Here is a 20,668-nt window from a genome sequence, read left to right as displayed (position 1 = left end):
GGGTACTACACTGCTCGTGCTCTCGGCTTTCAGAGTTCTCGTGTGCTGTGCGATGTGCTCGCTTCCCCGCATCTCACGGCTGACTGACTCGACGCTGGTGCTCGCTGTCAGCTGCAGCGTGTATATATCGCCCACTCTAGACGACCCACTGACCATGTATCTCTGCTCCTAACCCACTGGCCATGACCCCCCTCATCCTCCTCGTCGCGCTCGCGCACGCCGCCCTCGTGCTCGCCCAGGCCGCCGGCTCAACCCTGTCCATCTACTCGCCCAGCACGGCCGTGTGGTGTAAGCCTGCCCCATCGCCCAGCTGACACGCAGGGGTGCAGAACGCGAACAACACGCTCGCGTGGACCGGCACCGGGCCGACCGCGTTCGCCGTGTGGCTCTCCAACCCCGACGTGACCCTCATCCCGGCCGACGTCAAGCTCAAGACGTTCAGTGGGCCGCCTCTCCGCGCTTAGCTAACCCCAGTCCGCACCACGTCGTCGTCGCTCTCCATCTGGTCGTGAGTGCCGCCGTCCCATACATCCCCCCCCCCCCCTCCCTGGTCCCGCTGACGCCCAGCACCCGCGCGCCCCCAGGCCCAAACTACACGGTCAAGCTGACCGCCGTAAACGACACGGCGACGCTCTACGCCACGTCGGACTCGTTCCAGATCGTCCCCTTCGGCTCGCCCCGTGCCCAGGTCAGCACGTCGGCCCCCGCCGCGTCCGCGACCGGCGTGATCATCAACGACCCTACCGGCGGCACCGCGGCCCCCGCTGACCCGTACGCCGTCGACGCGCCGCCCACCGACGGCGGAGGCGGCCCCGTCGCCATCCCCAACGCTGCGCCCAGCGCCGCTGCCGCCCTCCGCGTCGGCGGGGGCGTGCTTGCCCTCGCGCTGGCTCTTGGCGCGGGCGTCGCTGTGCTCTAGTACACGGCCTGACGTAGGAGGACACTATGGACTGTAGTTGTGTGAATAGGTCGTATAATCAGAACCATGCAGCTGTCGGAACCAAACAGGTCGTGTGCCACGCAGCACAAGTCGCGCCACAGCACCAATCCCCCTCCCCCTCTACCTCCCCTGAATGGCAAAACGTAATTGTAACTGGACGAGTTAGGAATCGAACCAAAGACCTTGTCAAGTAGGTAGTAGTACCGCAGTACTCGTGCTAATGACACGCTCTACCAACTGAGCTACACGCCCGGCAACATTTCCCAAAATTTTCAGTCCGTGTTGGGCGTGCAGAGGCGAGGCAGGAACAACGTGCACCTCTTTGTGCGACGGGCGCGATCGACACGCGCCCATCCATGCTTCTGACCTGTTCTGATCGCCGGGGTGTATGCATGCGCGTCTCCTAGATGCCTGATCCCCCATCTCCAACAACGCAAGCCGTTCCCAACAACTCGAGCCGTTGTGGTCGTCCTGTGCGGGCAGCTCGGCTTCTGTGCCTCATCATTTTTTTCAACCACCTCCCATCAACACCTCAGCGAGCTTAAGTACCACCCCACCAAACGCCCCGGAAAACGTCAATAGCTCTTGCAACATCTTCTTGTTCGTATAACGGTCAGTATACTCGCTTGTCACGCGGGGGATCGGGGTTCGATTCCCCGACAGGAAGCAGCCTGGGTTCAATCCCTTTTTAAGGGGCGAGGGGGGCGAGGGATGCAGGGGAGGGAGGTGGTTGGCGCGCGCGGTAGCCCCGCTGGGCCGGCGTCGGGTGTCGTTTTGTATCTGTACATGTGTTGTTGGTTGGATGATGTGGAGGATGTCCGCGAGGGGTCGGGGGGACGGCAGAGGTGGTGGTTGCTGCCCCCGTGGTGCAGCAAGACGTCAGGAGGGGTCAAGAACGTCCATGTGGCACCAACCCCGTCCACCTTCACCAGCTGCACCCTCACCACCGCACGCGCACACGACCACCACCTCTCCCACCGTATACATTCACCAGAGACGTATGTATCTCCTGACGTTACTCATTACACCCTCGTCCCCTCATGTATGCGTGAAACTATTAGTGATGATGATGGCTTCTGATCGTCTGTTGTCTGCTGCCTTCTGCCTTTCCTTCTCGCTTCCCTACGCCACGCCCTCGACGCGGTTGACCGACTGGCCGTTCCACACCTCCATGCGGTGCGCGCGCACCTCGTCGTCTGCAGTGTACGGGGGCGGGATCTCGCTCTTGCCGTTGGCGCTGGGGCCGGGGAGGCCGCCGGGGCTGATGCCGCCGGGGCTGAGCTTGCCGTTGTTTGAGCGGCGGCGGACGCTGGGCCCGGCCTCGCCGTAGTCGCCTGGCCCCTTTGCAGGGGAGAGGGACATGGGCGACGGGCGGATGCTGTCGGACACGTCGGAGAGGCGCGAGAGCCGCCGGTTCTTCAAGCTCTTCGGGCTGGGCGGCAGGCTGGTCGACTCGCGCAGGCGGTAGTCCTCGCGCACTTCGTAGAAGAGGGGGGCGAACTGCGCCAGCTGCTTCTCGAGCACGTCGAGCTTGCCGGCCAGCTCCTCGTCCCGCGTCCCCCGCGACCGCTTGTACTCGATGTACTTGTCTATCACGGCTCGTGGGTAGCTGCGTGTCAGTGGTGGAGGAGACGCGCCGACTCACTCTCCATCCGGCGGGCCCGTATACCCCCTTAGGCATCGCACCACGTCCGAGCTCGTCTTGGGTATGAGAGGCAGGCCGCGGATGGACTTCTTCTGGTGGTCCTTGTGTGGTGGCTTGACACCGAACTGGGCGCGCGCGATCTGCTGCCGCTCGTGCAGGCTGTGCGCGACGAAACCGAGCGCGCCGACGAGGAGAATCGTCTCGACAATGACCATGGTGCTGGGTGGGAGAGGGCTGGGATGGTCGGTCGGTCGTGAGAACGGGCTACGGTGGCGACCGGCGCAGGCTATTAAGAGTGGCACTGGCTGGGCGAGGTGACGTAGCTGGTCACGAGTCCAGGCTCGCCACGACGAGCCACGACGCCTAATCTACGGCGAGTGCATACATGCAATGTTCTCGGCACTGTGCGCTACGTATGCAGATGCTGGACGTCGGCATTCTGGCGAATGTGCCAGTCGTGCAGGTTGCTGTTGCCTCCGAGGCTGCGGATCGGAGGCATGTCTCTGGTCCCTCCCTCGGCTGTCCCTCGGGTGTTGATGTTGACTCGGATATCTAGTCACCCTAGTACTGATACGACGCCGGCCGGGGGCGGGTCACGCCGCGCCCCTCTCTGATGCCAAGCAACCGGGCGCGTGCCGCGTCGGCGGGCGTGTACGGCGGCAGCTGCTCGGGCGCGCTGGTCGGCATGATGCCTGCGTTCTCCGGTGGCGGGGGCAAGGGCGGGGGGAAGACGCGGGAGGCTGGCAGGTCGTTCCACGCGCGCACCGTCGAGAACGCGGCGGCGTAGTGCGGCAGCTGGTGTCAGCAAGCCCGGGCACACGACCCACCGTCGCCTCGAGCAGCTCGAGCTTGGAGGGCAGCTCGTCGTCGCTCGTGCCCTTGTGCCGCTTGTACGCGACGTACGAGCCGACCACGCAGAGCGGGTAGCTGGGCGCGCGTAAGCTGGTGCCTTCGGCGTGGGGGAGCAGCTCACTTGCCCACCGGAGGGCCGTGGTACGCCTCGAGGCAGGCCACGACGTCGGCCGCGCGTCTGGGTACGAGGGGGACGCTGGCCGCCTCCCCGGCGCTCATGTAGTCGAGGGGCGGGCGCACGCCGAAGCGCTTAGCCTCTTCGCTGTGCCTGTGGTGCACGATGGCGCCGACGGCACCGGCGATGAAGAGGGCCTCGAAGAACATGGTCGGTGGGGTGGGTTGGTTGAGTGGTCGAGGCTGGTTCAAGTGTTGTTGTCGCTGGTGGGCTGGCGTCGTGAATGGTGGCGGCGGGCGGATCGTGGCGGCTTGTGCGAGTGAGACACGGACAGCCTCGTCGCGATGCATCTCTCGCCCCAGCTGTGCTGTCGAGGGAGGAGCAAAGCTGCTGGGCGTGACACGTCCACGACACATACACAGATACATCGATCATCTAACCCCCTAAACCCCCATCTACACCACCTACATCGCGCGCCCGACCTCGACGCCGCCGTCCTGCACCCCGTGCCGCGACGCATGCGACGCGCTGCCCCACCCGCTCTCCGACCAGCCGGGCGAGCTGCTCTCGTACGCCGAGTAGATCCAGTCCTCCTCCGTCGACTGCGCGGCCGGCAGCGACACGCGCCACGGCACCGGGTCGCCGTGCCCGCTGAAGCTGGGCGGCGGGGACGTGAAGTCGATAATCTCCTGCATGCGCGAGTCGCGCGTCGTCTTGCGGCGCATCAGCGCGGCGCGGGTCTCGGCGCGCGCAGCCTCCCCGCTGCTGCCCTGCCCGAGCCCCATGCCCCCCAGCGCTAGGCCCAGGCCGACGTGTCCGTCCGGGTAGAGGCTGTGTCTGCTCACACTGGCGTCGAGCTCGCCCGGGTCGTGGTCATGGTCGAGGTCGATGCCGTACTCGAGCAGGAAGTTGGCCTCGTCGCGCCACATGTCCTCGACTTCTTGCAGCGAGAAGTCGTGCCCCTCGTCGCTGTCGGCTGGGGGTGTGGGTGTGGGTGTGGCCGTGGGTGCCGGTAGCCGGGGCGGGGGCGAGGCGGGCGGGCTGGCCGCAAGGTAGCCGAGGTACTCTGTCTCGGGGCGGGGGGTGCGGGCAGGGGGTGGAGGGGAGGGAGGGGAGGGAGGGGAGGGAGCCGGAGCCGGGGCGGGGACCGGGGGTGGCGGCAGCGTTGCTGTAGGCAGAGGCGGGGGCGACTCGGCGAGGTAGCCCAGGTACTCTGTTTCTGGGCGTGGGGGCCGTGGTGGTGCGGGGGCGCGGGGGATGGGGGGCGGGGACGCTGGCGCGGGAGGCGACGGCAGCGGGGGCGGCGACGTCGGCGACACGGGCGGCGAGCCGGCCAGGTATCCCAGATACTCTGTCTCTGGGCGTGGCGCCGGCGCGCGGCGGGGGGACAGTGGCGGGGTGGGCTTGGGCAGCAGCTGGGGCGGGGTGGCCGGGGCAAGCACGAGCGGCGCAGGCGGGGGCGTGGCCCTGGGCGCCGGCAAACCCGGCGGCGGGGGCGCCGAAGGGCTCGCGAGCATCGTCTCTGGCCGGTCGTCGACGAAGACCGACCCGCGGAAGTACGACAGCTCGCTGTCGTCCTCGAAGACCGTGACCCGGGTGCCCGGGCTCGCAGGCGGCGCGAGCGTCACGGGCGCGCGGCGCGGCGTCTGCTCCGGCGCCCCCTCGTCCTCGAGCACGACCTCCAGCGTCGGCGTGAAGCTGTTGCGCGGGGACGGCGGCGCGGACGAGAGCGACCCGTGCGGGAGGAGGCTGAGCGGCGGCGGCGAGGTGGGGAGCACGACTTCGGGCGGTGGGGCCGGGCTCGAGACTGGCGGCGAGGGGGCCGGGCGGGGCGGTGGGCCGGACCACGCCGGCAGCTGGTGCGGGGAGAGCGGCGGCTGGGGGCTCGCGAGCCGCGGGGACTGGGGCGGCGACGCCGGTGCCGGCGCGATCTCCCCACTCTGCCGGCGCGCGAGCTCTCCGCTCTGGCGCTTGCTCGGCGCGAACGGCGACATCGGCGGCAGAGGGGGGAGGAGGGGCGGCGCGGGCCGCCCAGCGCCGGGGTGGAGGAACCCGTCAAAGCCCTGCGTGGCCGGGAGCGGCGTCGGCGCCCAGAGCACTGGGCCTTCGCGCGCGCCCTCGCCGAGCGGCGACGGGGGTGCGGGCCGCCTCACGTCGCCGCCCCCGCTCGAACTCGCCGTGCTCCCGCGCCGGCTGTCGCGCCCGAGCTCGTCGGGGCCCGAGCGCCAGTCGGTGCTCCCCCTACTCGGGCTGGGCGAGACGGTGCGGAAGCTCCTCAGCCCCGGGCTCGGGGGAGGCAGGCCGCCGTACCCCGCGAAAGGGGACGGCGCGGAGCCGTTAGACCACGCAGAGGGCGCGGGCGAGCCGCCCCGGCTCGGGGGGAGGGGGATGCCCCGCGCGCTCTGCGGGCTCGGGAGCGGGGGCAGTGACGCGGGGTTGTACCCCCTCGGACTTGTTGGCACTGGCGGCGGCGGGCGCGGGGCGATCGAGACGGGCGGGTACACCATGTCCTTGAGGACCTTTGACGGGCCTAGCGCGTGCGCGAAGCGCACCGTCGCGAACGCGACGCTGTACTCTGGGCACTGGGGTCAGCGGGGCACTATCTCGGCGCGCACCTCGTCCTCGAGGTCGTGCAGCTTGGCGTTGACGTTGTCGAGCGCCTTGCCCTTGGACATCTTGGCCTCGACGTAGGATGCGATCACGGACACGGGGTACCTGTGGTCAGTCATCGGGGCGACGGCGCCGGCACCCACTCGGACACCTGCGGCCCGTCGTACGCCTTGAGCATGGCATACGCCTTGTGGAACGTCTTGACGGGCTTGGGCAGCTTCTTGACCGCCGGCGCCGCCGCGCGCTTGTAGTGCTCCGGGCTAGGGTTCCAGTACGGGTACGGCCCGGGCGCGGAGCTGCTGCCTCCGCCGCCGCCGCCGCCGATGGGCGTGAAGGGCATGCCGGGGTCGTTCTTGCCCATGGTGCTGCTGTCGTTGTCTTCTGCTCAGCGTCGGCCCATGGTCGCTGGCCTCTGCGAGTCAGATCAAGTGGTCAGTCGAAGAGCAATGCGATGGCGAGCGACAATGGGGACTGGGTGAGAAGCAGCCCACCCACGGCCGCACGGACCAGACGGTCCGAGTTGCGCCAAACGCCACATTGCCTGCTCGGTCCACCGACCTCCGAGCCAACTCTATGCAACATCTATTCAACATCTATACAACACCACAACATGTATGCTTACAACACTACTCGCGCGGGATGACACACCGCGTCACCCCCCACAGCGTGACGACGACGGGCGGGGGTGACGGCGGCGAAGCGCACACGTCGTCTTCGAGCTTGGACCCCACCCCGCCCCTCGCCCCGACCAGCGCCTTCGCCGCGTCCGACCGCCTCCACCACGACGGCGGCCGCTCGCTCGCCACCTCGGGCGGAGGGAAGGAGCGCACCCTCGCCGAGCGGTGCGCCTCGCGCGCCGCCGCAAACTCGCGCGGGTAGCCCGGCAGCTGGGGGTCAGCGGCGGCAACACAAAAACACCCACCTGCGCCTCGAGGCTGCGCAGGCCCCGCGCAATCTCGTCGTCGGCGTAGCCCCACTCGAGCTGGTGGCGCACCAGCGCCCGGATGACGGGCAGCGCCAACCTGGGGTCAGCGATGTCGCTTGGGGCACTCACTCGCGAGGGGGCTGCGGCTCGCCGTCGACCGGCCGCAGGATGGCCAGCACGTCGTGCGCGCTGTAGATTGCCAGCTGGGGCCGGGGTGCAGAGTCACGAGTTGGGTATGGGGCCGTCATGAGAAGGGGGGTGACATGAGAAGAGTGCAGTTTCAACTGTTGAGATGCTGCTCGATAAGAAGCGTACGGCCGAGTGGGTGGGGCTGCGTCGTAGCCCCACCCCCGTATTCTATACATATCGGTGTGTCCGCGAGTTACGGAGGGATACAACTGGTGGTGCTGGTGGTGCTGCTGCTGCTGCCTCGTCGCCACTTTGAAAGAAGTCGTCATGCTGTGGTCCCTCTCTCCACCCACCCCCCCACCCCACCTGGCCCTACTCCCCTCCTGTACCACCCCTACAACAACGGCGCACGCTCGTCAAACGGCGTGTACGGCGGCGGCGGCTCGCACCCCTTGATCTTCCTGCTCATGCGCGTGGCCGCGCTCATGACGACACGGTCGAACCGGTGCCGGGCGGGGGGCGGCCACGGGATGGGCAGGGCCTTTGACGGCCCCAACGCGGTAAAGTAGCGGACAATGTTGAAGGCTGCAGAGTAGAGGGGGAACTGGAGCGAGCAAGCTGTCAGCGCACGGCCAGCACCACGCACTCTTGACCCACCTCGCGCTCCAGAATCTCGAGCTTGCGCGCAATGTCGGCCGTCTTTCGCCCCCGCGCAATCTTGTTGACGACGTAGGCCCTAATAACGGACACTGGAAATCTGGGCCAATGAGCCCAGCCCGCGCACTAACATCCAACTCACTCGTGCAGCGGAGGACCAGAGTACACCCTCAAACACACGCGCACATTGTTGGCAGAGCGTACGAAGAGCCCGTTGCTCTCCTCCTCGCCCTTTGAGCTGTCTGCGCGTCGGAGGCGAGGCCGGCGCGGCGAGCGCGGAGAGCGCGCCGTGATTAGCTCGAAGCCGTCCGAGAGGCGCTGGCCGGGCGACTGGCGCTCGGGGTGCTCGGGCAGCGGGCCCACCGACATGTCTGTGTTTGTTCGGAAGATCATGGCGAGTGAGAGGGGGAGGGTACGCAGTGCATGCTTCGTCGAGTGCGTATATGTGCTGCTGCTTGGGCAGATGCGTCGCGGAAAAGAACGACGACCACGGCGACGGAGCCAGTGCCCACAGCGCTGCGATGCGACGTTGGCCGTGTCCCCCGTGACTGGCGACACGTCGATGATGATGACTGCCATGCATACAGTGCCATCAGCGACTGCTCGGGATACACTATACACAGAACAAGGAGGACAGCAGAGCAGAGCGTACAGACTGATCCACGCACGCACCCGCCCACCGCATCAAATTCACGCGCGACGTCGACAGAGTCACACGCCACTATTCCTCCGCCGCCGCCTTCGTCGTCGCCGTCGTCGTCGTCGTCGTCGTCGTCGTCGCGTCGCAGCATTCTCTCACAGACAGCAGCTCTGCAAGTCACAGAAAGGCAGTCACAGGCCGCGACCCGACCGCCACCATTGGCAGCGGCGGCCGCTCGACGATATCGTCGGTAGTGTACGCCCGCTCGCCCTCGAGCGTCGGGCTGTGCGGAAAGTCAAACAGGCCGTCGAGGTCGAGCGAGAGGTCTGGCAGCCGGACGCTCAGCTGCGGGGGGTACGCGCCCGCCACGGGGGTGGACACGGGCGTCGTCGTGCCGCCCGGAACGAGGGAGCGGAGCGACGGCGTGCCGATGCTGATGTTTATCGACATGCCGAAGGCGTCCGAGCCGGCCGTGGGGCTCGTCGCGGTCGTCGGCGTGGTGCCGAGCGACTGCGGCGCGGGGTAGAGGGGGGCGTCGGCGGCGCTGTACGGCGCGGACGACGCGGGGGAAGTCACGCTGGAGGGCGCCGCGGCGGACAGCGCTCGCCCCCGCGCGCTCGCGGTGATGACTGTCGGCCTCGGTGGCGGGGAGCGCGGCAGCAGGGGCAGGGGCGCCGGCGCCGGCGACGGCGACGGCGAGCGCAGCGCGTACTCTCCCGGCGCTGGTGACCGGGGAAGGTGCAAGCTCGAAAACCCGCCGCTCGCGTTGGACCCCGCCACGCGGGCGGCCTTGAGCGCCGAGAGGCTGCGCGTGCGGGGCCTGAGCGCGCCGAACAGTGCGGCGGCGACGCTGCCCCCCCTCCGGGTGGCGGGGCGAGAAGCCACGAGGTTCATGGTCACGCGCGCGGCGTCGACCACGTCCTGGTCGATGTGGTCGAGGTCTGGCGGCCAGCGCTGGGTCGCGTCCGGCCCGCCCAAGTTGTTGAAGTAGCGCACGAGGGCGAACGCTGCAGCGAAGTGGGGCAGCTGGGCCTCGAGCCCCGCGAGCTTGTAGCTTATCTCCTGCGTCGTCCGCCCCTTGAGCAGCTTGTGCTCGACGTACGCCCGGATCACGGCCACGGGATATCTGGCGTGAGCAGCGCCGGGGGGGCGACCCACCTCGAAACCACGGGCCCGGGGTAGAGCTGGAGCGTGGTGACTGCGTCGCGGGAGGTACGGATCGCCTTGGGCGGGATCGCGAGGGAGGAGGACGACTCGAAGCGCATCGCCGTGAGCGGGCGCGGTGGCGGAGCGATCCACGAGCGGAACGAGAGGACGGAGCGCGCTGAGCGCGCCGAGCGGACCGACGGGCGCCGGGTCAGGCGCGGGGGCGGGAGGAGCTCTAGCCCGAAGGGCGAGGGCGAGGGCGGGGCGAGGGTGGCGGTTGCGGCGGTGGAGAGCCCGCCGACGGTGGATACGAGCATTGAGACGGTGTGGGGCAGTGAGCGTGGAGGTGAGAAGAGCAGCAACAAGAAGCGGCTCGGCAGCGCGCGGTCCCCGCCGGCTCGCCTGCACCGCTCGCTCGCTACGCGCGCACTGACACGCTCGCATCCGTGCTGAGCTGAGGTCCGATTCATGGGTACATTGTCTATACGTGGAGCCAGTGTCTAGTGAGCGAGCGTCCGGAGGGTGGTAGTGCCACACGCCACGCGACGACTAGTCGTCGAGCCGGCCGAGCGAGTGCGCCGGGAGGAGCGGCAGGAACGAGCGCGGGGTATGCGGCGGCGTCGCGAGGGGCTTGGGCGGTGGCGGAGGCGGCGCGGCCTGTGGCGGCAGCGGGTTCAGGAGGGCCTCGGCGGACGTGGAGGCTGGGGTGGGTACGGTGCGCTCGGCGGCGCGAGCACCACCCCGCCCCACGCCACCGCCACGCCCACGGCCATCACGGCGCCGATCGCCCCTGCCCCTCGAGTGGCCGGGCCACACGTCCTGCGGCTGGGTGGGGGGCTCGCGGCGCGTCTCGGCCACTGCCGCGCCCCAGTCGCTCCCCCTACTCATGTGCACATGCGTCGAGAGGCGACTGGCCGCCGCGACGGCCGCCGCCGCCGCTGGCGAGTCGTCAAACACGGGCGGAAAGTCCATGTCAACGACGTGCGAGGGTCCCAGGCCCTTGAAGAATCGGACGGCGGCGAAGGACCGAGCAAACTGGGGGAGCTGGCGGCGGCGTCAGCCAGCTACCGACGGACAAACTCGCCGCCACTCACCTCCGCCTCGAGAATTTCCAGCTTGCGGGCAATGTCGGCCGGCCTGCGCCCGCGCACGAGCTTGTGGTCGACGTAGCTGCGGATAACGGAGACGGGGTACCTGGGTGTGGTGAGCGGGGCGGGAGGGGCGCGACGCACTCGGCGAACACTGGGCCGCGGTAGAGCTTGAGGCAGAGGGCCGCGTCTGAGGCGGTGCGCACGATGCGGGGCGCGACGCGCGCGGCGAGCGGGTCCATGTCGTCGCGGCTCAGCCTGGGCGACGGGGGCAGGGGGGCGGGGTCGGGCGGGGGCGGCTCGATGGCGCGCCGGCGGCCGAGGAGCTGCGCCGTGCGCCACGCCGCCGAGAGCGTGTTGCTCGCAAACGCGGAGGCGACGGCGAGCGCGGTCCCCGTCAACATGCCGGTCGCTGCGGTCGAGAGGTACTCCCAGTCGAAGAGGGAGACGAGGGTGGCGAGCGGAGTGGGGAGGCTGAGGCGGTCGGGGATTGGGAGGGCGGCGAGGAGGATGCGCAGCGTCGAGATGTGCGCGAGCTGCGTGAGGACGTGGGTCGACTCGAGCGAGAGCGTGCTCGAGGGCGATGGGGGCATGATGAGTTGGGCAACTCTGCTGGCGGGCGCGGGCGGTTGCGACAGATGCCTACACGAGAAGCAGTGACGGGCCGTGCTCCCCCGCACTGCAACGCGGGGCGAGAGCGACACCACTGCACACTTGCATATACACACACTACAATCCGGCACTGTACGAGTCGCGCAGGAGCGGCTCGGAGCGCCGCCGCCGGACGGCGAGGAACTCGGAGTAGCGGAGCGCGTCGGCCGGCGAGTAGGCCGGCGGCGCGTCGACCTCCATTTCGACCTGGTACGCGTAGTACTGGCGTGGCGCTGGGGCGGCGAGCGCCTGCGCCGTCGCGTGCGCCGCGAGCTCGCCCCCCCTCTCCCAGCGGGGCGAGTCGACGAGCTGCTCGGACGGCTCGCGCCGGAACCCGAACGCGCCGACCCTCGGCGTCGTGGGGCTCGCGGGCGCCGAGTGGCTCGGCGTCGCCAGCGGCGTGCCCCACGGCGTGATGCCCGGCGTGAACGGGAGGGGCAGGGGGCGGAGGCGCGGCGAGTCGGGAATAGCGATGGGGAGGGGGGCGGAGGGCCGGCGCGCGCGAGGCCCGCCAACCTCACCCCCGCTGCCCGGGAAGACGACCGCGGCGCGGGGAAGCGCGAGCCGCTGCGGCGTCGGCGTGGCGAGCACCTCTGGCGCCTGCTGCTCTGCCCAGGGCGGCTGGCGCGCGCCGGGGATGAGGTGCGCGCTCTGGCTGCGCGTGTGCGCGAACGGCCGGGGCGGGGGGAACAGCGTGTTGGCGAACGTCAGCTGCACGGGGGACGGGCGCGCCGAGGGCGCGGGGGTGCGGTGGAAGCCGTGGTCTAGGCCGAGGAGGCGGGGCTTGAGCTCGAACGACGCGGACGAGGTGCGCGAGCGGGGCGGGGCGAACGACGCGATCGAGGAGGTGCGGGATCGCGGCGGCGCGAACGACGCGATCGAGGATGTCCGGCTGCGCGGGAACGGCGCCGGGGGGAACGGCGCGGGCGACGCCGTCCGCCGCTCGCGCTCACGCTCGCGCTCGCCCGAGCGCCGCTCCTTGCGCTCGCTGCCTGGAAAAGTCATGATCCTAGCCACGTCGAGCAGCGGGTCGGCGTCGTCGAGCGCCGGCGGCCACTCGCAGTCGAGCACGCCGCTCGGGCCCAGCCCGCGGAAATACCGCACCGTGCTGAACGCGCGCGCGTACTCTGGCACCTGGGGCGGGCGTGAGCAGATGAGCGGCGGGGAAGGTAGCGGCGCACCTCGGCCTCGACGTTGTCGAGCTTGAGGCTGATCTCGCCCGGCTTGCGGCCGCGCACGATTTTCTGGTCGACGTACGAGCGGATCACGCGGAGGGGGTACCTGGGCGCGCGAGCGTCAGCCGAGCGGCGCGAGCAAGTCAGGAGAGGCCAGGCGTGGGTCCGAGGTCCGGCCGTCGTCGCCCGCCCCCGACCCCGACTCACTCGGCATACCGCGGCCCGCGGTACATCTGCAGCGCGGTGACGGCGTCGGCGGCCGTCTTGGCGACGCGGTGGGTCCATGCGCGTTCGTCGTCGTGGTCGTCGAGCTGGGGCAGGGTGTTTGACGGGCCGGCAAAGGCCGCGTGTGGGTGCGATGGCGGGGGGTGCGGCGTGCCGATGCCGAGCGCGCCGAGCATGATGGGCGGCGGGCGGCGGGCGGCGCTGGCAGCGGATGACTGGAGACGTGAAAGGAGGCCGTTGATGAAAGCAGCAACATGCTGGGGCGAGAGTCTCTGCTTTGGCCGCTCGGGGCGAGCGAGTGGGTGGGGCCGGGGTGGGTCAAGCAGCGACGAGGCCATTGCGGCCTGGCGGCCTGGCGGTGCCACCCGCCACACGCCACGCGCCACGCCGCCGGCTTGCACAGACGCGCCAACGTGCACGCGCGTGCACCGGCGCGCCACGGGACACCGCAGCGAGCAGAGCTCGGCGGCACCCCGTCCCGCCCGGAACGGAAGTCGCTGCGGTGCATGGCCAGGTGCCGAGTAGCACGCCGCTGCTCTCCACAACGGGCAGGAGACGCGAAACGCGTCGCCCATTCTACCCCTTGGTGGGCCTCCTTTGTCCTCGAGCCAGCCAATGTATAACACGTCGCGCGTCCCCCCCATCCCCACCCACCCCCTCGCCACCACCAATGGGCTATGCGCTCTACACGGCCCACTACCCCGCCGGCCGGCACGCGCGCAGCCCGTCGCTGACCGCCGCCTCGCTGCGCCGAAGCCGCGACACGCGCTGGGGCGCCGGCCTGCTCGAGACGCTGCGCGAGAGCGTGTACCCGTTCCTCGGGGCCGAAGAGCGGCGGCGGCTCAGCGTGAGCGCGTCACGGGCGGACGGGCTCCTCGCCGCCCCCGTCCCGGCCTTGATACGCACCAAGGCCGACGCGGTGCGCTGCCTGCGCGCGTTCACGGGGCCGAGGTTCCACCCGTGGGTCGCCGGCGCCGCGCGAAAGGCTAATCTTAGATACCCCGCGCTCGTGGTGCTGTCGTACGTCGACATCAAGATCCGTGCGGGCAAGAGCAGGGCCGGGGTGCGGGCCAAGCTGGAGCGGATAGAGATTGAGGTGGGTGGGGTGGTGGGGTGGGGTGGGGTCGTGGGGTGGGACGGGGGTTGGGGGGAAGGGCGAGGGCAAGAGGACGTGGGGAAGCAGCGCTCACGCCCCGCCCCAGCTCCCAGGCTACTACCAGGTCTATGGCATGGTGCGCGACCTCCGCCGCCTCGGACCCAGCAGGAAGCTCGACGTGCCCTGGCCGCCGCGGTACGACGAGCACGCGGCCGCCGCGCGCGCCGCGATGGAGTTTGACCCGCCGGCGCGGCTCTCGGCAAACATGGTGCGGCGCGAGGTCATGTGGTGGGAGGCGCGGGATCTTGGGGCGGGGGCGGGGGCGCGGTAGGGGGTGGGGCATTGAACCGGGGTACAGAGAAACGACGACGCGACGACGACGCAACGATCTTCATGTAACTAGATGCTGTTCGGGCGTGCTGCTCTTGCTTGGCTGGGAGGATCTGCCCCGGGCCAATGGTGCACTGTTCTTCCGCAAAGTTGAATGATGACCGAGTACGCTCGAAAAGAGCTCGACGCCAGTGGCGGCGGGGTCGTCGCACCCCCGACAAAACACAAAGAAGCTCGCCGCTGCAGGTCTGACTGGGGTTCGAACCCAGGTATCCTGAATAGAGTTTTACTCAAAATCAGACAGCTCTACCACTCGCTCACCAGACCACCGACCACAGGTGGCTGATCGACGGTGTCCTCCGACCACTAGGAGGCTGGCAACTCCTCGTCCTCCCCCCTTTGTCCTCCGGGGATCTACTCGTCGAGTCCACATGTATCTCCAATGCCCCGCATGTATATGCATCGAGCCAGAGTGCATGCGTTGGGGTAGTAATGGCCAACTACGGCTCGCCAAAGGAAGGTCGAGCTCTAGGTGAGGAAGGTGCCAGGTGCCACAAACAAAAAATGCCCCCGCAGTCCATACAAATCGGCGTCGCCGCGCGCACAATCGCCCAACACCCATGCATGCTAGTCAAACGGCGCGAGGATGCTCGCCGCCCACCGACTCATGCGCCGGCGCTCACCCCCCGCCTCCCACCGCTCGCGATCGAGGGACGAGTACGCCGGCGGCGGTACTCTATCCGCCGTGACGCTGCGCGCCTCGGCCGCCGCGCTCGGCGTGCGCGCGTGCCCCGTCGCGAGCGGGAACGTGATGGTCGCGGCGCGGCGGTGCCCGTGGCGCGGGGGCGCGGGCTCCTCCCTCGGCCTCGGGGGGCTCGGGGGCGGGCTCGCAGGGGACACGGGCGAGTCGAGCGCGTCCATCTCATCTGGGTGCGTCGCGCGCAGCGCGGCGGCGAGCGTCATGGTCCCGCCCGCGCGCCGGCCCAGGCTCCGGCTCCGGCGCCGCGCAGGTGGCGGGTCGTGCACCCGCACGCCGAGGTGCAGTATCGGCGCGGCGGCGCTCACTGTCCGCGCCGAGTCGACGGCGCGCGTGTCCCCCCAGCTCGGGATGGCGCCGGGCACCACTGGGGGCCAGAGCATCGGCAGGACGTGGGAGGGCCCGAAGCCGCGGAAGAAGCGCACCGTCGCGAACGCGCGCGCGTAGCGGGGGTGCTGTGCGTGAGCAATGTCGATGTCGGCCCAGGAATCTTACGCCGGCCTCAAGGGCCTCCAACTTGCGCAGGATGTCCCCCATCCGCCGGCCCTTGATGATCTTGTGGTCGACGTAGCTGCGGATCACGCTGACGGGGTATCTGGGGGGGTCAGCCGGCGTCTGTCCACTCCGACTTACTCGGCAAACGCCTCGCCGGCGTACAGTAGCAGACACACGTTCACGTCCTGCGCGCGGCGCACGGCGGCCGGGAGGTGCGGCACGACGCGCGGGTCAATGTCGTACTCGTACTCGCGCTGGTACTGCTGTATGGCGCTAGCGTTGGCGGCCAGGCTCGAGATGGCGACGGCCATGGCCGCGCCGGCTGCGGCACCCGCCGCGGCGCCGGTGATCGCGGCGGCGGTCGTGAGCATGTCGTTTGAGAGGTCGCATGATGGGGCTTGGTCTCAGGGGGGAGAAGAGAAGGGCGAGCGAGCCGAGAGATCTGGCGGCGGGTCGAGCGCGCGGCTCCTGCGCGGGTGTGGGTGGGGTGGAGCGTGAGTGGGTCGGGTGGCTTCTGCTGCTGCTGGTGCCACCAGGACACCCCTCGGCGACGCAGCGGCCCCCTCCGTCGCCGTCTCCGTGTCCGTCGCCGCGCCGTCGCCGAGCGACACACCGGCCGAGCCGAAAATAGCCACAGTGTCCTCGTTTGGGTGGCGATTCTGGAGCCCCACAGACACCGCGTCATTGTTCGAATTTCCTGAACACCGCAATTTCCTGCGGGTCGCGACTTTTGTCGTCTCGCCGTCATCGATCCATCTCGCTCTCTCTTCACTCTCCACTCTCTCCCTCTCGCATTCTTGCTCTGCTTCGAGCGTTCACGGCGTACACGAACAGCCGACCTACCCCCTAGCCTCTCGCCACCTACCCTCCCCCCCACACCCCCATGGTCATCGTCGCCGCCATCCTCATCGGCGTCGCCGCCGGCTACGTCGCAAACAAGGCCAACAAGTCGGAGAATGAAAAGTATGGCGTCCCCCCGCCCAAGGGCATGATGCGCACTAAGGACGTCCCGCTCGTGCCCAAGCGCGCGCAGGACGTCCAACGCTGTTTGGCGGCGTACAAGGGGCCCATACCTGGCGAGTGAGTGGAGCCGCGCGGCGTGCTGCCCGCAGACGCCGGCGGCGCTTTACACCCCCCGCTCGACCCTTACTCACACCCCAGATACCCCGTCCAGGTGCTCCGAATGTACGTCGCGTACAAGATGGCCAACGGCGCGACGCCAGCCTACATCCCGGCCAAGCTTGAGGTGCTGGAGCAGCAGGTAGGTGGTGCTGAAGGACGCGCGCTCACCCACACAGCTGCCGAAGCATGCCCCCTCCTTCGCCATTGTCCGCTTCGAGCTCGGCCTCGGCCCCTCGCGCGTGATCCCGATGAACTGGCCGCCGCCGGGTGCGCGCCCCCCACCCCCGCTCTCGTCGCTCCCCCCGCCACCACCGCAAGCGCAGATCGACTCCAAGTCGTCGCTGAGCCAACCGGCCTACGGCGTGACGAGGGCATCAGGCTTCGGAGGAGCACCGCCGTACCAGCCCCAGCCGACACGACGACCCCCAGCGGACGACGCACTGACGCTGCGCGGAAGCCCGGGACCGAGCCCCCGCGGGAGCTCGGACTACAAGACCAACCCGTTCTTGGACGACCGCCCCGACGAGTCGACGTACAGCTCGACGGCTTCGTCGGCATTCTTGTCGCCAGTCAGAACTGGCCCACCGCTTCCGCCGCGCAGGGGATCGACGACTACAGCCCCACCGTCGCCCGCGGCGTACCGCCCGCCACCGCTCCCGGCCCGCGCGCCCTCGCTCGTGCCAGAGCCGCGCATGCCAGAGCCGAACGAGGCTGTGGACGCACCGCCGCCGTACACGCCCAGCGACGAGTTTCGCCGGCCTGACGGCGGTCGTGGAGGAGAAATCTAATAGACGACGATAGACCACAGCCTGGTTCCGCCCTCTTGCACGACGCACGATACGCCCCAATTCCAGACGCACACGTACGATAGCATATAATCGGCCTATGTATGCAGCCATGTTTATTGTGCAGTCGTGAGCAGCTGGGTGCATGAGTCTCGGATGTAGGGGTCTTGCTCGTGGCGTTTGCGTGGCGTCATGGACCCGGCAAATGACAGTGTTGCACCATGTCGGCGACACGCGATGCAACAAGCAGCAGCGTGATGCATCGGCTTGCATTGGATCAGGTTTGATGTTCGCGAGTGTCTAACAGCGACAAGGACAGCAGCAGCAGCAACGACGACGACGGCGACGACGACGACGACGAGGCAGTGATTGCAGTGGTGCGTGGTGCAGAGCAGCAACTGTCAAGCGATACAATGCCATCCGCACTGGCCTCCTCATCGTCGTCGTCGTTGTCGCCCACCGCCGCCTCCGCCGCCGCCGCCCTCACCCTCACCCTCGCCCTCGCCCCCTCCTCGTCCTCGTCCTCGTCCACGGCCGCCCTCGTCTCTACTCCTATTCTTATCCCATCACCACACCCCGTTGCATCATCATCCCATCACTCACCCAAGCCACAGTCGCCAGCCGCGCCGGGCAACATGTCACCACACGGCGGGCAGCCAGCGCCGGCACCCCCACGGCCCGCCTTCACCTCCCCCCAGCCCCAGCCCAGCACCCAGCCCGACAGGCAGCTCCTCACGACAAACTCGCTCAACTTTCGGCGCCGCCTGCTGCGCCAGTACTCTGTCGCCCCGCCCCCAGAGTACTACCACCCCGAGCGGCTCGCCTGGCTGCCCCACTTCTCGCGCGACCTCGCCGACCTTGTCCTCTGCCTCGAGGGGTACATCGGGCCAAGCGACACGACGTGGGCACCGCTCATCTCGTTCATACTAACATGCCGCAGGTACCTCGAGTCAGTGATCCGCAACTACATCCAGTGGTCGGCCTTCGTCAAGAAGATCCATGCCAACGACGCCGAGCTGGCCGAGGAGCTCGACTTCCTCCGGCGCCTAGTGAGTGTTGTGGCGGGCCCCTCTGACGCCAGTTCCCCCGCTTCACAAAGACGGTCCTCGCCGTCGCGCGCGACCAGGACATCACGCTGCCCCCACCCGTGCCAGAGACGATCCTCTCGCTCTCCAAGCTCCCCGAGCTCGAGGACGGCCCCCCGCTCCAGGTCCCGTGGCGCGGAGCTCCCAGCCCCAAGCTCGACACGCCGCCCACCCCGAGGCCGGACAACACGCCGCCCACGACGCCGGCCGCAGACTCGCCCTTCTCGTCCCCGACCTCGCGCGGCTTCGAGCGCCCCGCCACCCCGCAGCGAGACCACCCGAGGCCGTACCACCCCCTCCCGCAGCCCCCGACTCGCGCGCTCCCGCCCCACCCACCCCTCGCCGTGCCCGACAGCCCGCGCTCGATCGCGCCCCCGCTCAGCCCGAACCCCGCGAGCCCGAGGCATGCCCAGACTCCGAGCCCTAGGCCGAACCAGCTGCCCCTCGCACCTAGCCCGCGGCCGGCGCCGGCCGGAGACAGTCGGCCCCAGCCAGCGACGGCTAGCCCCAGGCCGCCTCAGCCATCACTTGTGCCGGGTCGGCCACCACAGCCGCAGGGAGCATCATCGAACCCGTTTCCGCAGAACGCCCCGGGGCTCCGGCACAAATCTTCCCACGCCGAGCTCACCCAACCCCACCTCCAACTGACATTCCCGACGCCCAGCACAAAGCAGCCACAGCTGCAGCAGAAATCGTCCCAGCACTTTAGAGTCGCCGAGCTCTCCCACCAGCTCGCACCGCCGCTGCACAGCGGTGATGATGCGCCCCCCGTACCGCCGCCAAAGGGCAAGCAGCGATCAGTGGCTGAGAGCGACCCGCACTTCTACGGCCCACAACAGCAGCCGCCACTGTCGTACTACAACCCGCCGGCGCCTAACCCTCCGCCGTCCAACGCAGGTCCCAACAGCCGCCCCAATAGGCCACAGCCGACCGTGGCCACGAACCCGAACCAGTGGCCCGACAGGCGGCAACCATACCGCCCACCGAAGTTAGTCATCCCCTCTCCCCTCGGCCCTGTCCACACCGACGGCGGGTGGAAGGGTGGCAACGAGGGCACCTGGGATGGCAGCGGTGCCGTGGACAGCGCGTGGTCAAGAGGCGGGCCACCCATTCCCTCGAGCATCGTCCCAACGCCAATCACGGCCCGCGCGCCTCTCGCACCCAACCCGCCTGCGCCGCGCCCAAGCTCAGACTACGAGACGGTGCGGCTGCGTGCCAACCCCGAGTTGCTTGCCGACCGGCCGCTGTCCCACCCGTCGAGCTTACAGCGGCGTGGGGCACAGCACCAGGGCGGCATTGTGGCGCGCCGGCCCTCGACCAAGCCGAAGCGGACGCTCTCGGTACGCCGTGGTGGCAGTCGCCAAAACTCGGCCAGCTCCGCCACAGGCTCTGCTACACCCCTCGCGACATATCCCTCCCGCCTCGCCCAACGGCGCGGTACCGCCGACAGCTCGACCACCGAGTACGCCACCCCGCGCTCTCACGCGACGTACCCCCTCCCTGGAGGCCGGCAGGAGATCATGTCCGACGGCCCGGTGCAGGGGTACACCGAGTTTGGTGCTATGCGCGACCCGCGCCGCCAGCCCGACCAGCAGCGCGAGTACGAGCCCCGCCGGCCCTCATTCCACGAGAACGGTGGCTCTCGGAACCCGACACAGAACCGCGCGCGCGAGCCGTCCTGGGTGTCGATCGACTCGGAAGAGGAGCTCCGACCGCACGTCCACGCGCGCCCCGAGTCGCCGTACTCGCCCGGTCCGCGCCCGCTGCCATCCCACACGCCGTCCTCGCTACCATGGGACCGTCCGAAGCGCCCCAGCTCGGCGGCGTCGTGGGTGACGGTCGACTCGGTGGGCTCGGGCGCCGCCAACCTCTCGCCGCCTATCGTGGGCCGCGCACCCGAGCCGTGGCGCGACCACAACCACACGTCGAGCCAGGACTGGATCCCCCAGCCGCAGCGCGCCCGCCCGGTGTCGCGCCACTCGATGGACCACGTGCCCACCGCCCCGGCGGTGGGTGTGGCCTCGTTCAGAAGAGAGTCGGAGCCGGCCGTGCCACTCCTCCACAGCCGCCCGCCGGCGCGGCCGCCGCGCCGCGACGACCCCGGCAGCAGCACGGGCGGCAGGCTGAGACGCGACCTGTCGATCGACAGCACCATGTCGCTCCCTCCGCCTCCGCCACCTTACGGAACATGACGACCCTA

The 20,668-nt window shown here is 69.3% G+C and overlaps 13 protein-coding genes and 3 non-coding genes across 16 annotated transcripts; 5 read left to right on the top strand and 11 right to left on the bottom strand.

Moving 5' to 3' along the window:
• Window positions 1–182: 182 nt before the first annotated feature.
• Window positions 183–919, top strand: Q8F55_008185 (uncharacterized protein; the record flags this gene model as incomplete). The annotated part of the gene is made up of 3 exons (XM_069356586.1): window positions 183–288; window positions 322–441; window positions 585–919. 3 exons carry the CDS (start codon window positions 183–185, stop codon window positions 917–919), a joined length of 561 nt encoding a protein of 186 aa, XP_069206427.1.
• Window positions 920–1,094: 175 nt separating this feature from the next.
• Q8F55_008184 lies at window positions 1,095–1,192 on the bottom strand. Its single transcript has one exon. It is a non-coding gene; the product is annotated as a tRNA-Ala (tRNA).
• A 343-nt stretch (window positions 1,193–1,535) lies between these two features.
• On the top strand, window positions 1,536–1,607 carry Q8F55_008183. The gene has a single exon. It is a non-coding gene; the product is annotated as a tRNA-Asp (tRNA).
• Window positions 1,608–2,062: 455 nt separating this feature from the next.
• Window positions 2,063–2,800, bottom strand: Q8F55_008182 (uncharacterized protein; the record flags this gene model as incomplete). Its single annotated transcript, XM_069356585.1, has 2 exons — window positions 2,063–2,524; window positions 2,627–2,800. 2 exons carry the CDS (start codon window positions 2,798–2,800, stop codon window positions 2,063–2,065), a joined length of 636 nt encoding a protein of 211 aa, XP_069206426.1.
• A 346-nt stretch (window positions 2,801–3,146) lies between these two features.
• Window positions 3,147–3,761, bottom strand: Q8F55_008181 (uncharacterized protein; the record flags this gene model as incomplete). Its single annotated transcript, XM_069356584.1, has 3 exons — window positions 3,147–3,380; window positions 3,413–3,512; window positions 3,559–3,761. 3 exons carry the CDS (start codon window positions 3,759–3,761, stop codon window positions 3,147–3,149), a joined length of 537 nt encoding a protein of 178 aa, XP_069206425.1.
• Window positions 3,762–4,016: 255 nt separating this feature from the next.
• On the bottom strand, window positions 4,017–6,523 carry Q8F55_008180 (uncharacterized protein; the record flags this gene model as incomplete). The annotated part of the gene is made up of 3 exons (XM_069356583.1): window positions 4,017–6,125; window positions 6,168–6,267; window positions 6,306–6,523. The coding sequence occupies 3 exons, from the start codon at window positions 6,521–6,523 to the stop codon at window positions 4,017–4,019; spliced, it is 2,427 nt and encodes an 808-aa protein (XP_069206424.1).
• Window positions 6,524–6,788: 265 nt separating this feature from the next.
• Q8F55_008179 (uncharacterized protein) lies at window positions 6,789–7,335 on the bottom strand (the record flags this gene model as incomplete). Its single annotated transcript, XM_069356582.1, has 3 exons — window positions 6,789–7,049; window positions 7,085–7,184; window positions 7,217–7,335. The coding sequence occupies 3 exons, from the start codon at window positions 7,333–7,335 to the stop codon at window positions 6,789–6,791; spliced, it is 480 nt and encodes a 159-aa protein (XP_069206423.1).
• Window positions 7,336–7,610: 275 nt separating this feature from the next.
• On the bottom strand, window positions 7,611–8,266 carry Q8F55_008178 (uncharacterized protein; the record flags this gene model as incomplete). The annotated part of the gene is made up of 3 exons (XM_069356581.1): window positions 7,611–7,820; window positions 7,874–7,973; window positions 8,016–8,266. 3 exons carry the CDS (start codon window positions 8,264–8,266, stop codon window positions 7,611–7,613), a joined length of 561 nt encoding a protein of 186 aa, XP_069206422.1.
• A 424-nt stretch (window positions 8,267–8,690) lies between these two features.
• Q8F55_008177 (uncharacterized protein) lies at window positions 8,691–9,976 on the bottom strand (the record flags this gene model as incomplete). The annotated part of the gene is made up of 2 exons (XM_069356580.1): window positions 8,691–9,605; window positions 9,680–9,976. The coding sequence occupies 2 exons, from the start codon at window positions 9,974–9,976 to the stop codon at window positions 8,691–8,693; spliced, it is 1,212 nt and encodes a 403-aa protein (XP_069206421.1).
• A 232-nt stretch (window positions 9,977–10,208) lies between these two features.
• Q8F55_008176 (uncharacterized protein) lies at window positions 10,209–11,340 on the bottom strand (the record flags this gene model as incomplete). Its single annotated transcript, XM_069356579.1, has 3 exons — window positions 10,209–10,703; window positions 10,754–10,853; window positions 10,892–11,340. 3 exons carry the CDS (start codon window positions 11,338–11,340, stop codon window positions 10,209–10,211), a joined length of 1,044 nt encoding a protein of 347 aa, XP_069206420.1.
• Window positions 11,341–11,476: 136 nt separating this feature from the next.
• Q8F55_008175 (uncharacterized protein) lies at window positions 11,477–12,974 on the bottom strand (the record flags this gene model as incomplete). The annotated part of the gene is made up of 3 exons (XM_069356578.1): window positions 11,477–12,532; window positions 12,580–12,679; window positions 12,781–12,974. The coding sequence occupies 3 exons, from the start codon at window positions 12,972–12,974 to the stop codon at window positions 11,477–11,479; spliced, it is 1,350 nt and encodes a 449-aa protein (XP_069206419.1).
• Window positions 12,975–13,468: 494 nt separating this feature from the next.
• On the top strand, window positions 13,469–14,225 carry Q8F55_008174 (uncharacterized protein; the record flags this gene model as incomplete). The annotated part of the gene is made up of 2 exons (XM_069356577.1): window positions 13,469–13,894; window positions 14,001–14,225. The coding sequence occupies 2 exons, from the start codon at window positions 13,469–13,471 to the stop codon at window positions 14,223–14,225; spliced, it is 651 nt and encodes a 216-aa protein (XP_069206418.1).
• A 243-nt stretch (window positions 14,226–14,468) lies between these two features.
• Q8F55_008173 lies at window positions 14,469–14,551 on the bottom strand. The gene has a single exon. It is a non-coding gene; the product is annotated as a tRNA-Gln (tRNA).
• A 300-nt stretch (window positions 14,552–14,851) lies between these two features.
• On the bottom strand, window positions 14,852–15,847 carry Q8F55_008172 (uncharacterized protein; the record flags this gene model as incomplete). The annotated part of the gene is made up of 3 exons (XM_069356576.1): window positions 14,852–15,436; window positions 15,477–15,576; window positions 15,615–15,847. The coding sequence occupies 3 exons, from the start codon at window positions 15,845–15,847 to the stop codon at window positions 14,852–14,854; spliced, it is 918 nt and encodes a 305-aa protein (XP_069206417.1).
• Window positions 15,848–16,359: 512 nt separating this feature from the next.
• Q8F55_008171 (uncharacterized protein) lies at window positions 16,360–17,386 on the top strand (the record flags this gene model as incomplete). The annotated part of the gene is made up of 3 exons (XM_069356575.1): window positions 16,360–16,556; window positions 16,638–16,737; window positions 16,775–17,386. 3 exons carry the CDS (start codon window positions 16,360–16,362, stop codon window positions 17,384–17,386), a joined length of 909 nt encoding a protein of 302 aa, XP_069206416.1.
• A 632-nt stretch (window positions 17,387–18,018) lies between these two features.
• Window positions 18,019–20,660, top strand: Q8F55_008170 (uncharacterized protein; the record flags this gene model as incomplete). The annotated part of the gene is made up of 3 exons (XM_069356574.1): window positions 18,019–18,284; window positions 18,324–18,432; window positions 18,465–20,660. The coding sequence occupies 3 exons, from the start codon at window positions 18,019–18,021 to the stop codon at window positions 20,658–20,660; spliced, it is 2,571 nt and encodes an 856-aa protein (XP_069206415.1).
• Between the last annotated feature and the right edge of the window lie 8 nt (window positions 20,661–20,668).

Source organism: Vanrija albida (genome assembly GCF_041260175.1).
Source record: "Vanrija albida strain AlHP1 chromosome Unknown contig_6, whole genome shotgun sequence".
In the NCBI taxonomy this organism is placed as follows: Eukaryota; Fungi; Basidiomycota; class Tremellomycetes; order Trichosporonales; family Trichosporonaceae; genus Vanrija; species Vanrija albida.
This window is presented reverse-complemented; position numbering and strand designations above follow the sequence as displayed.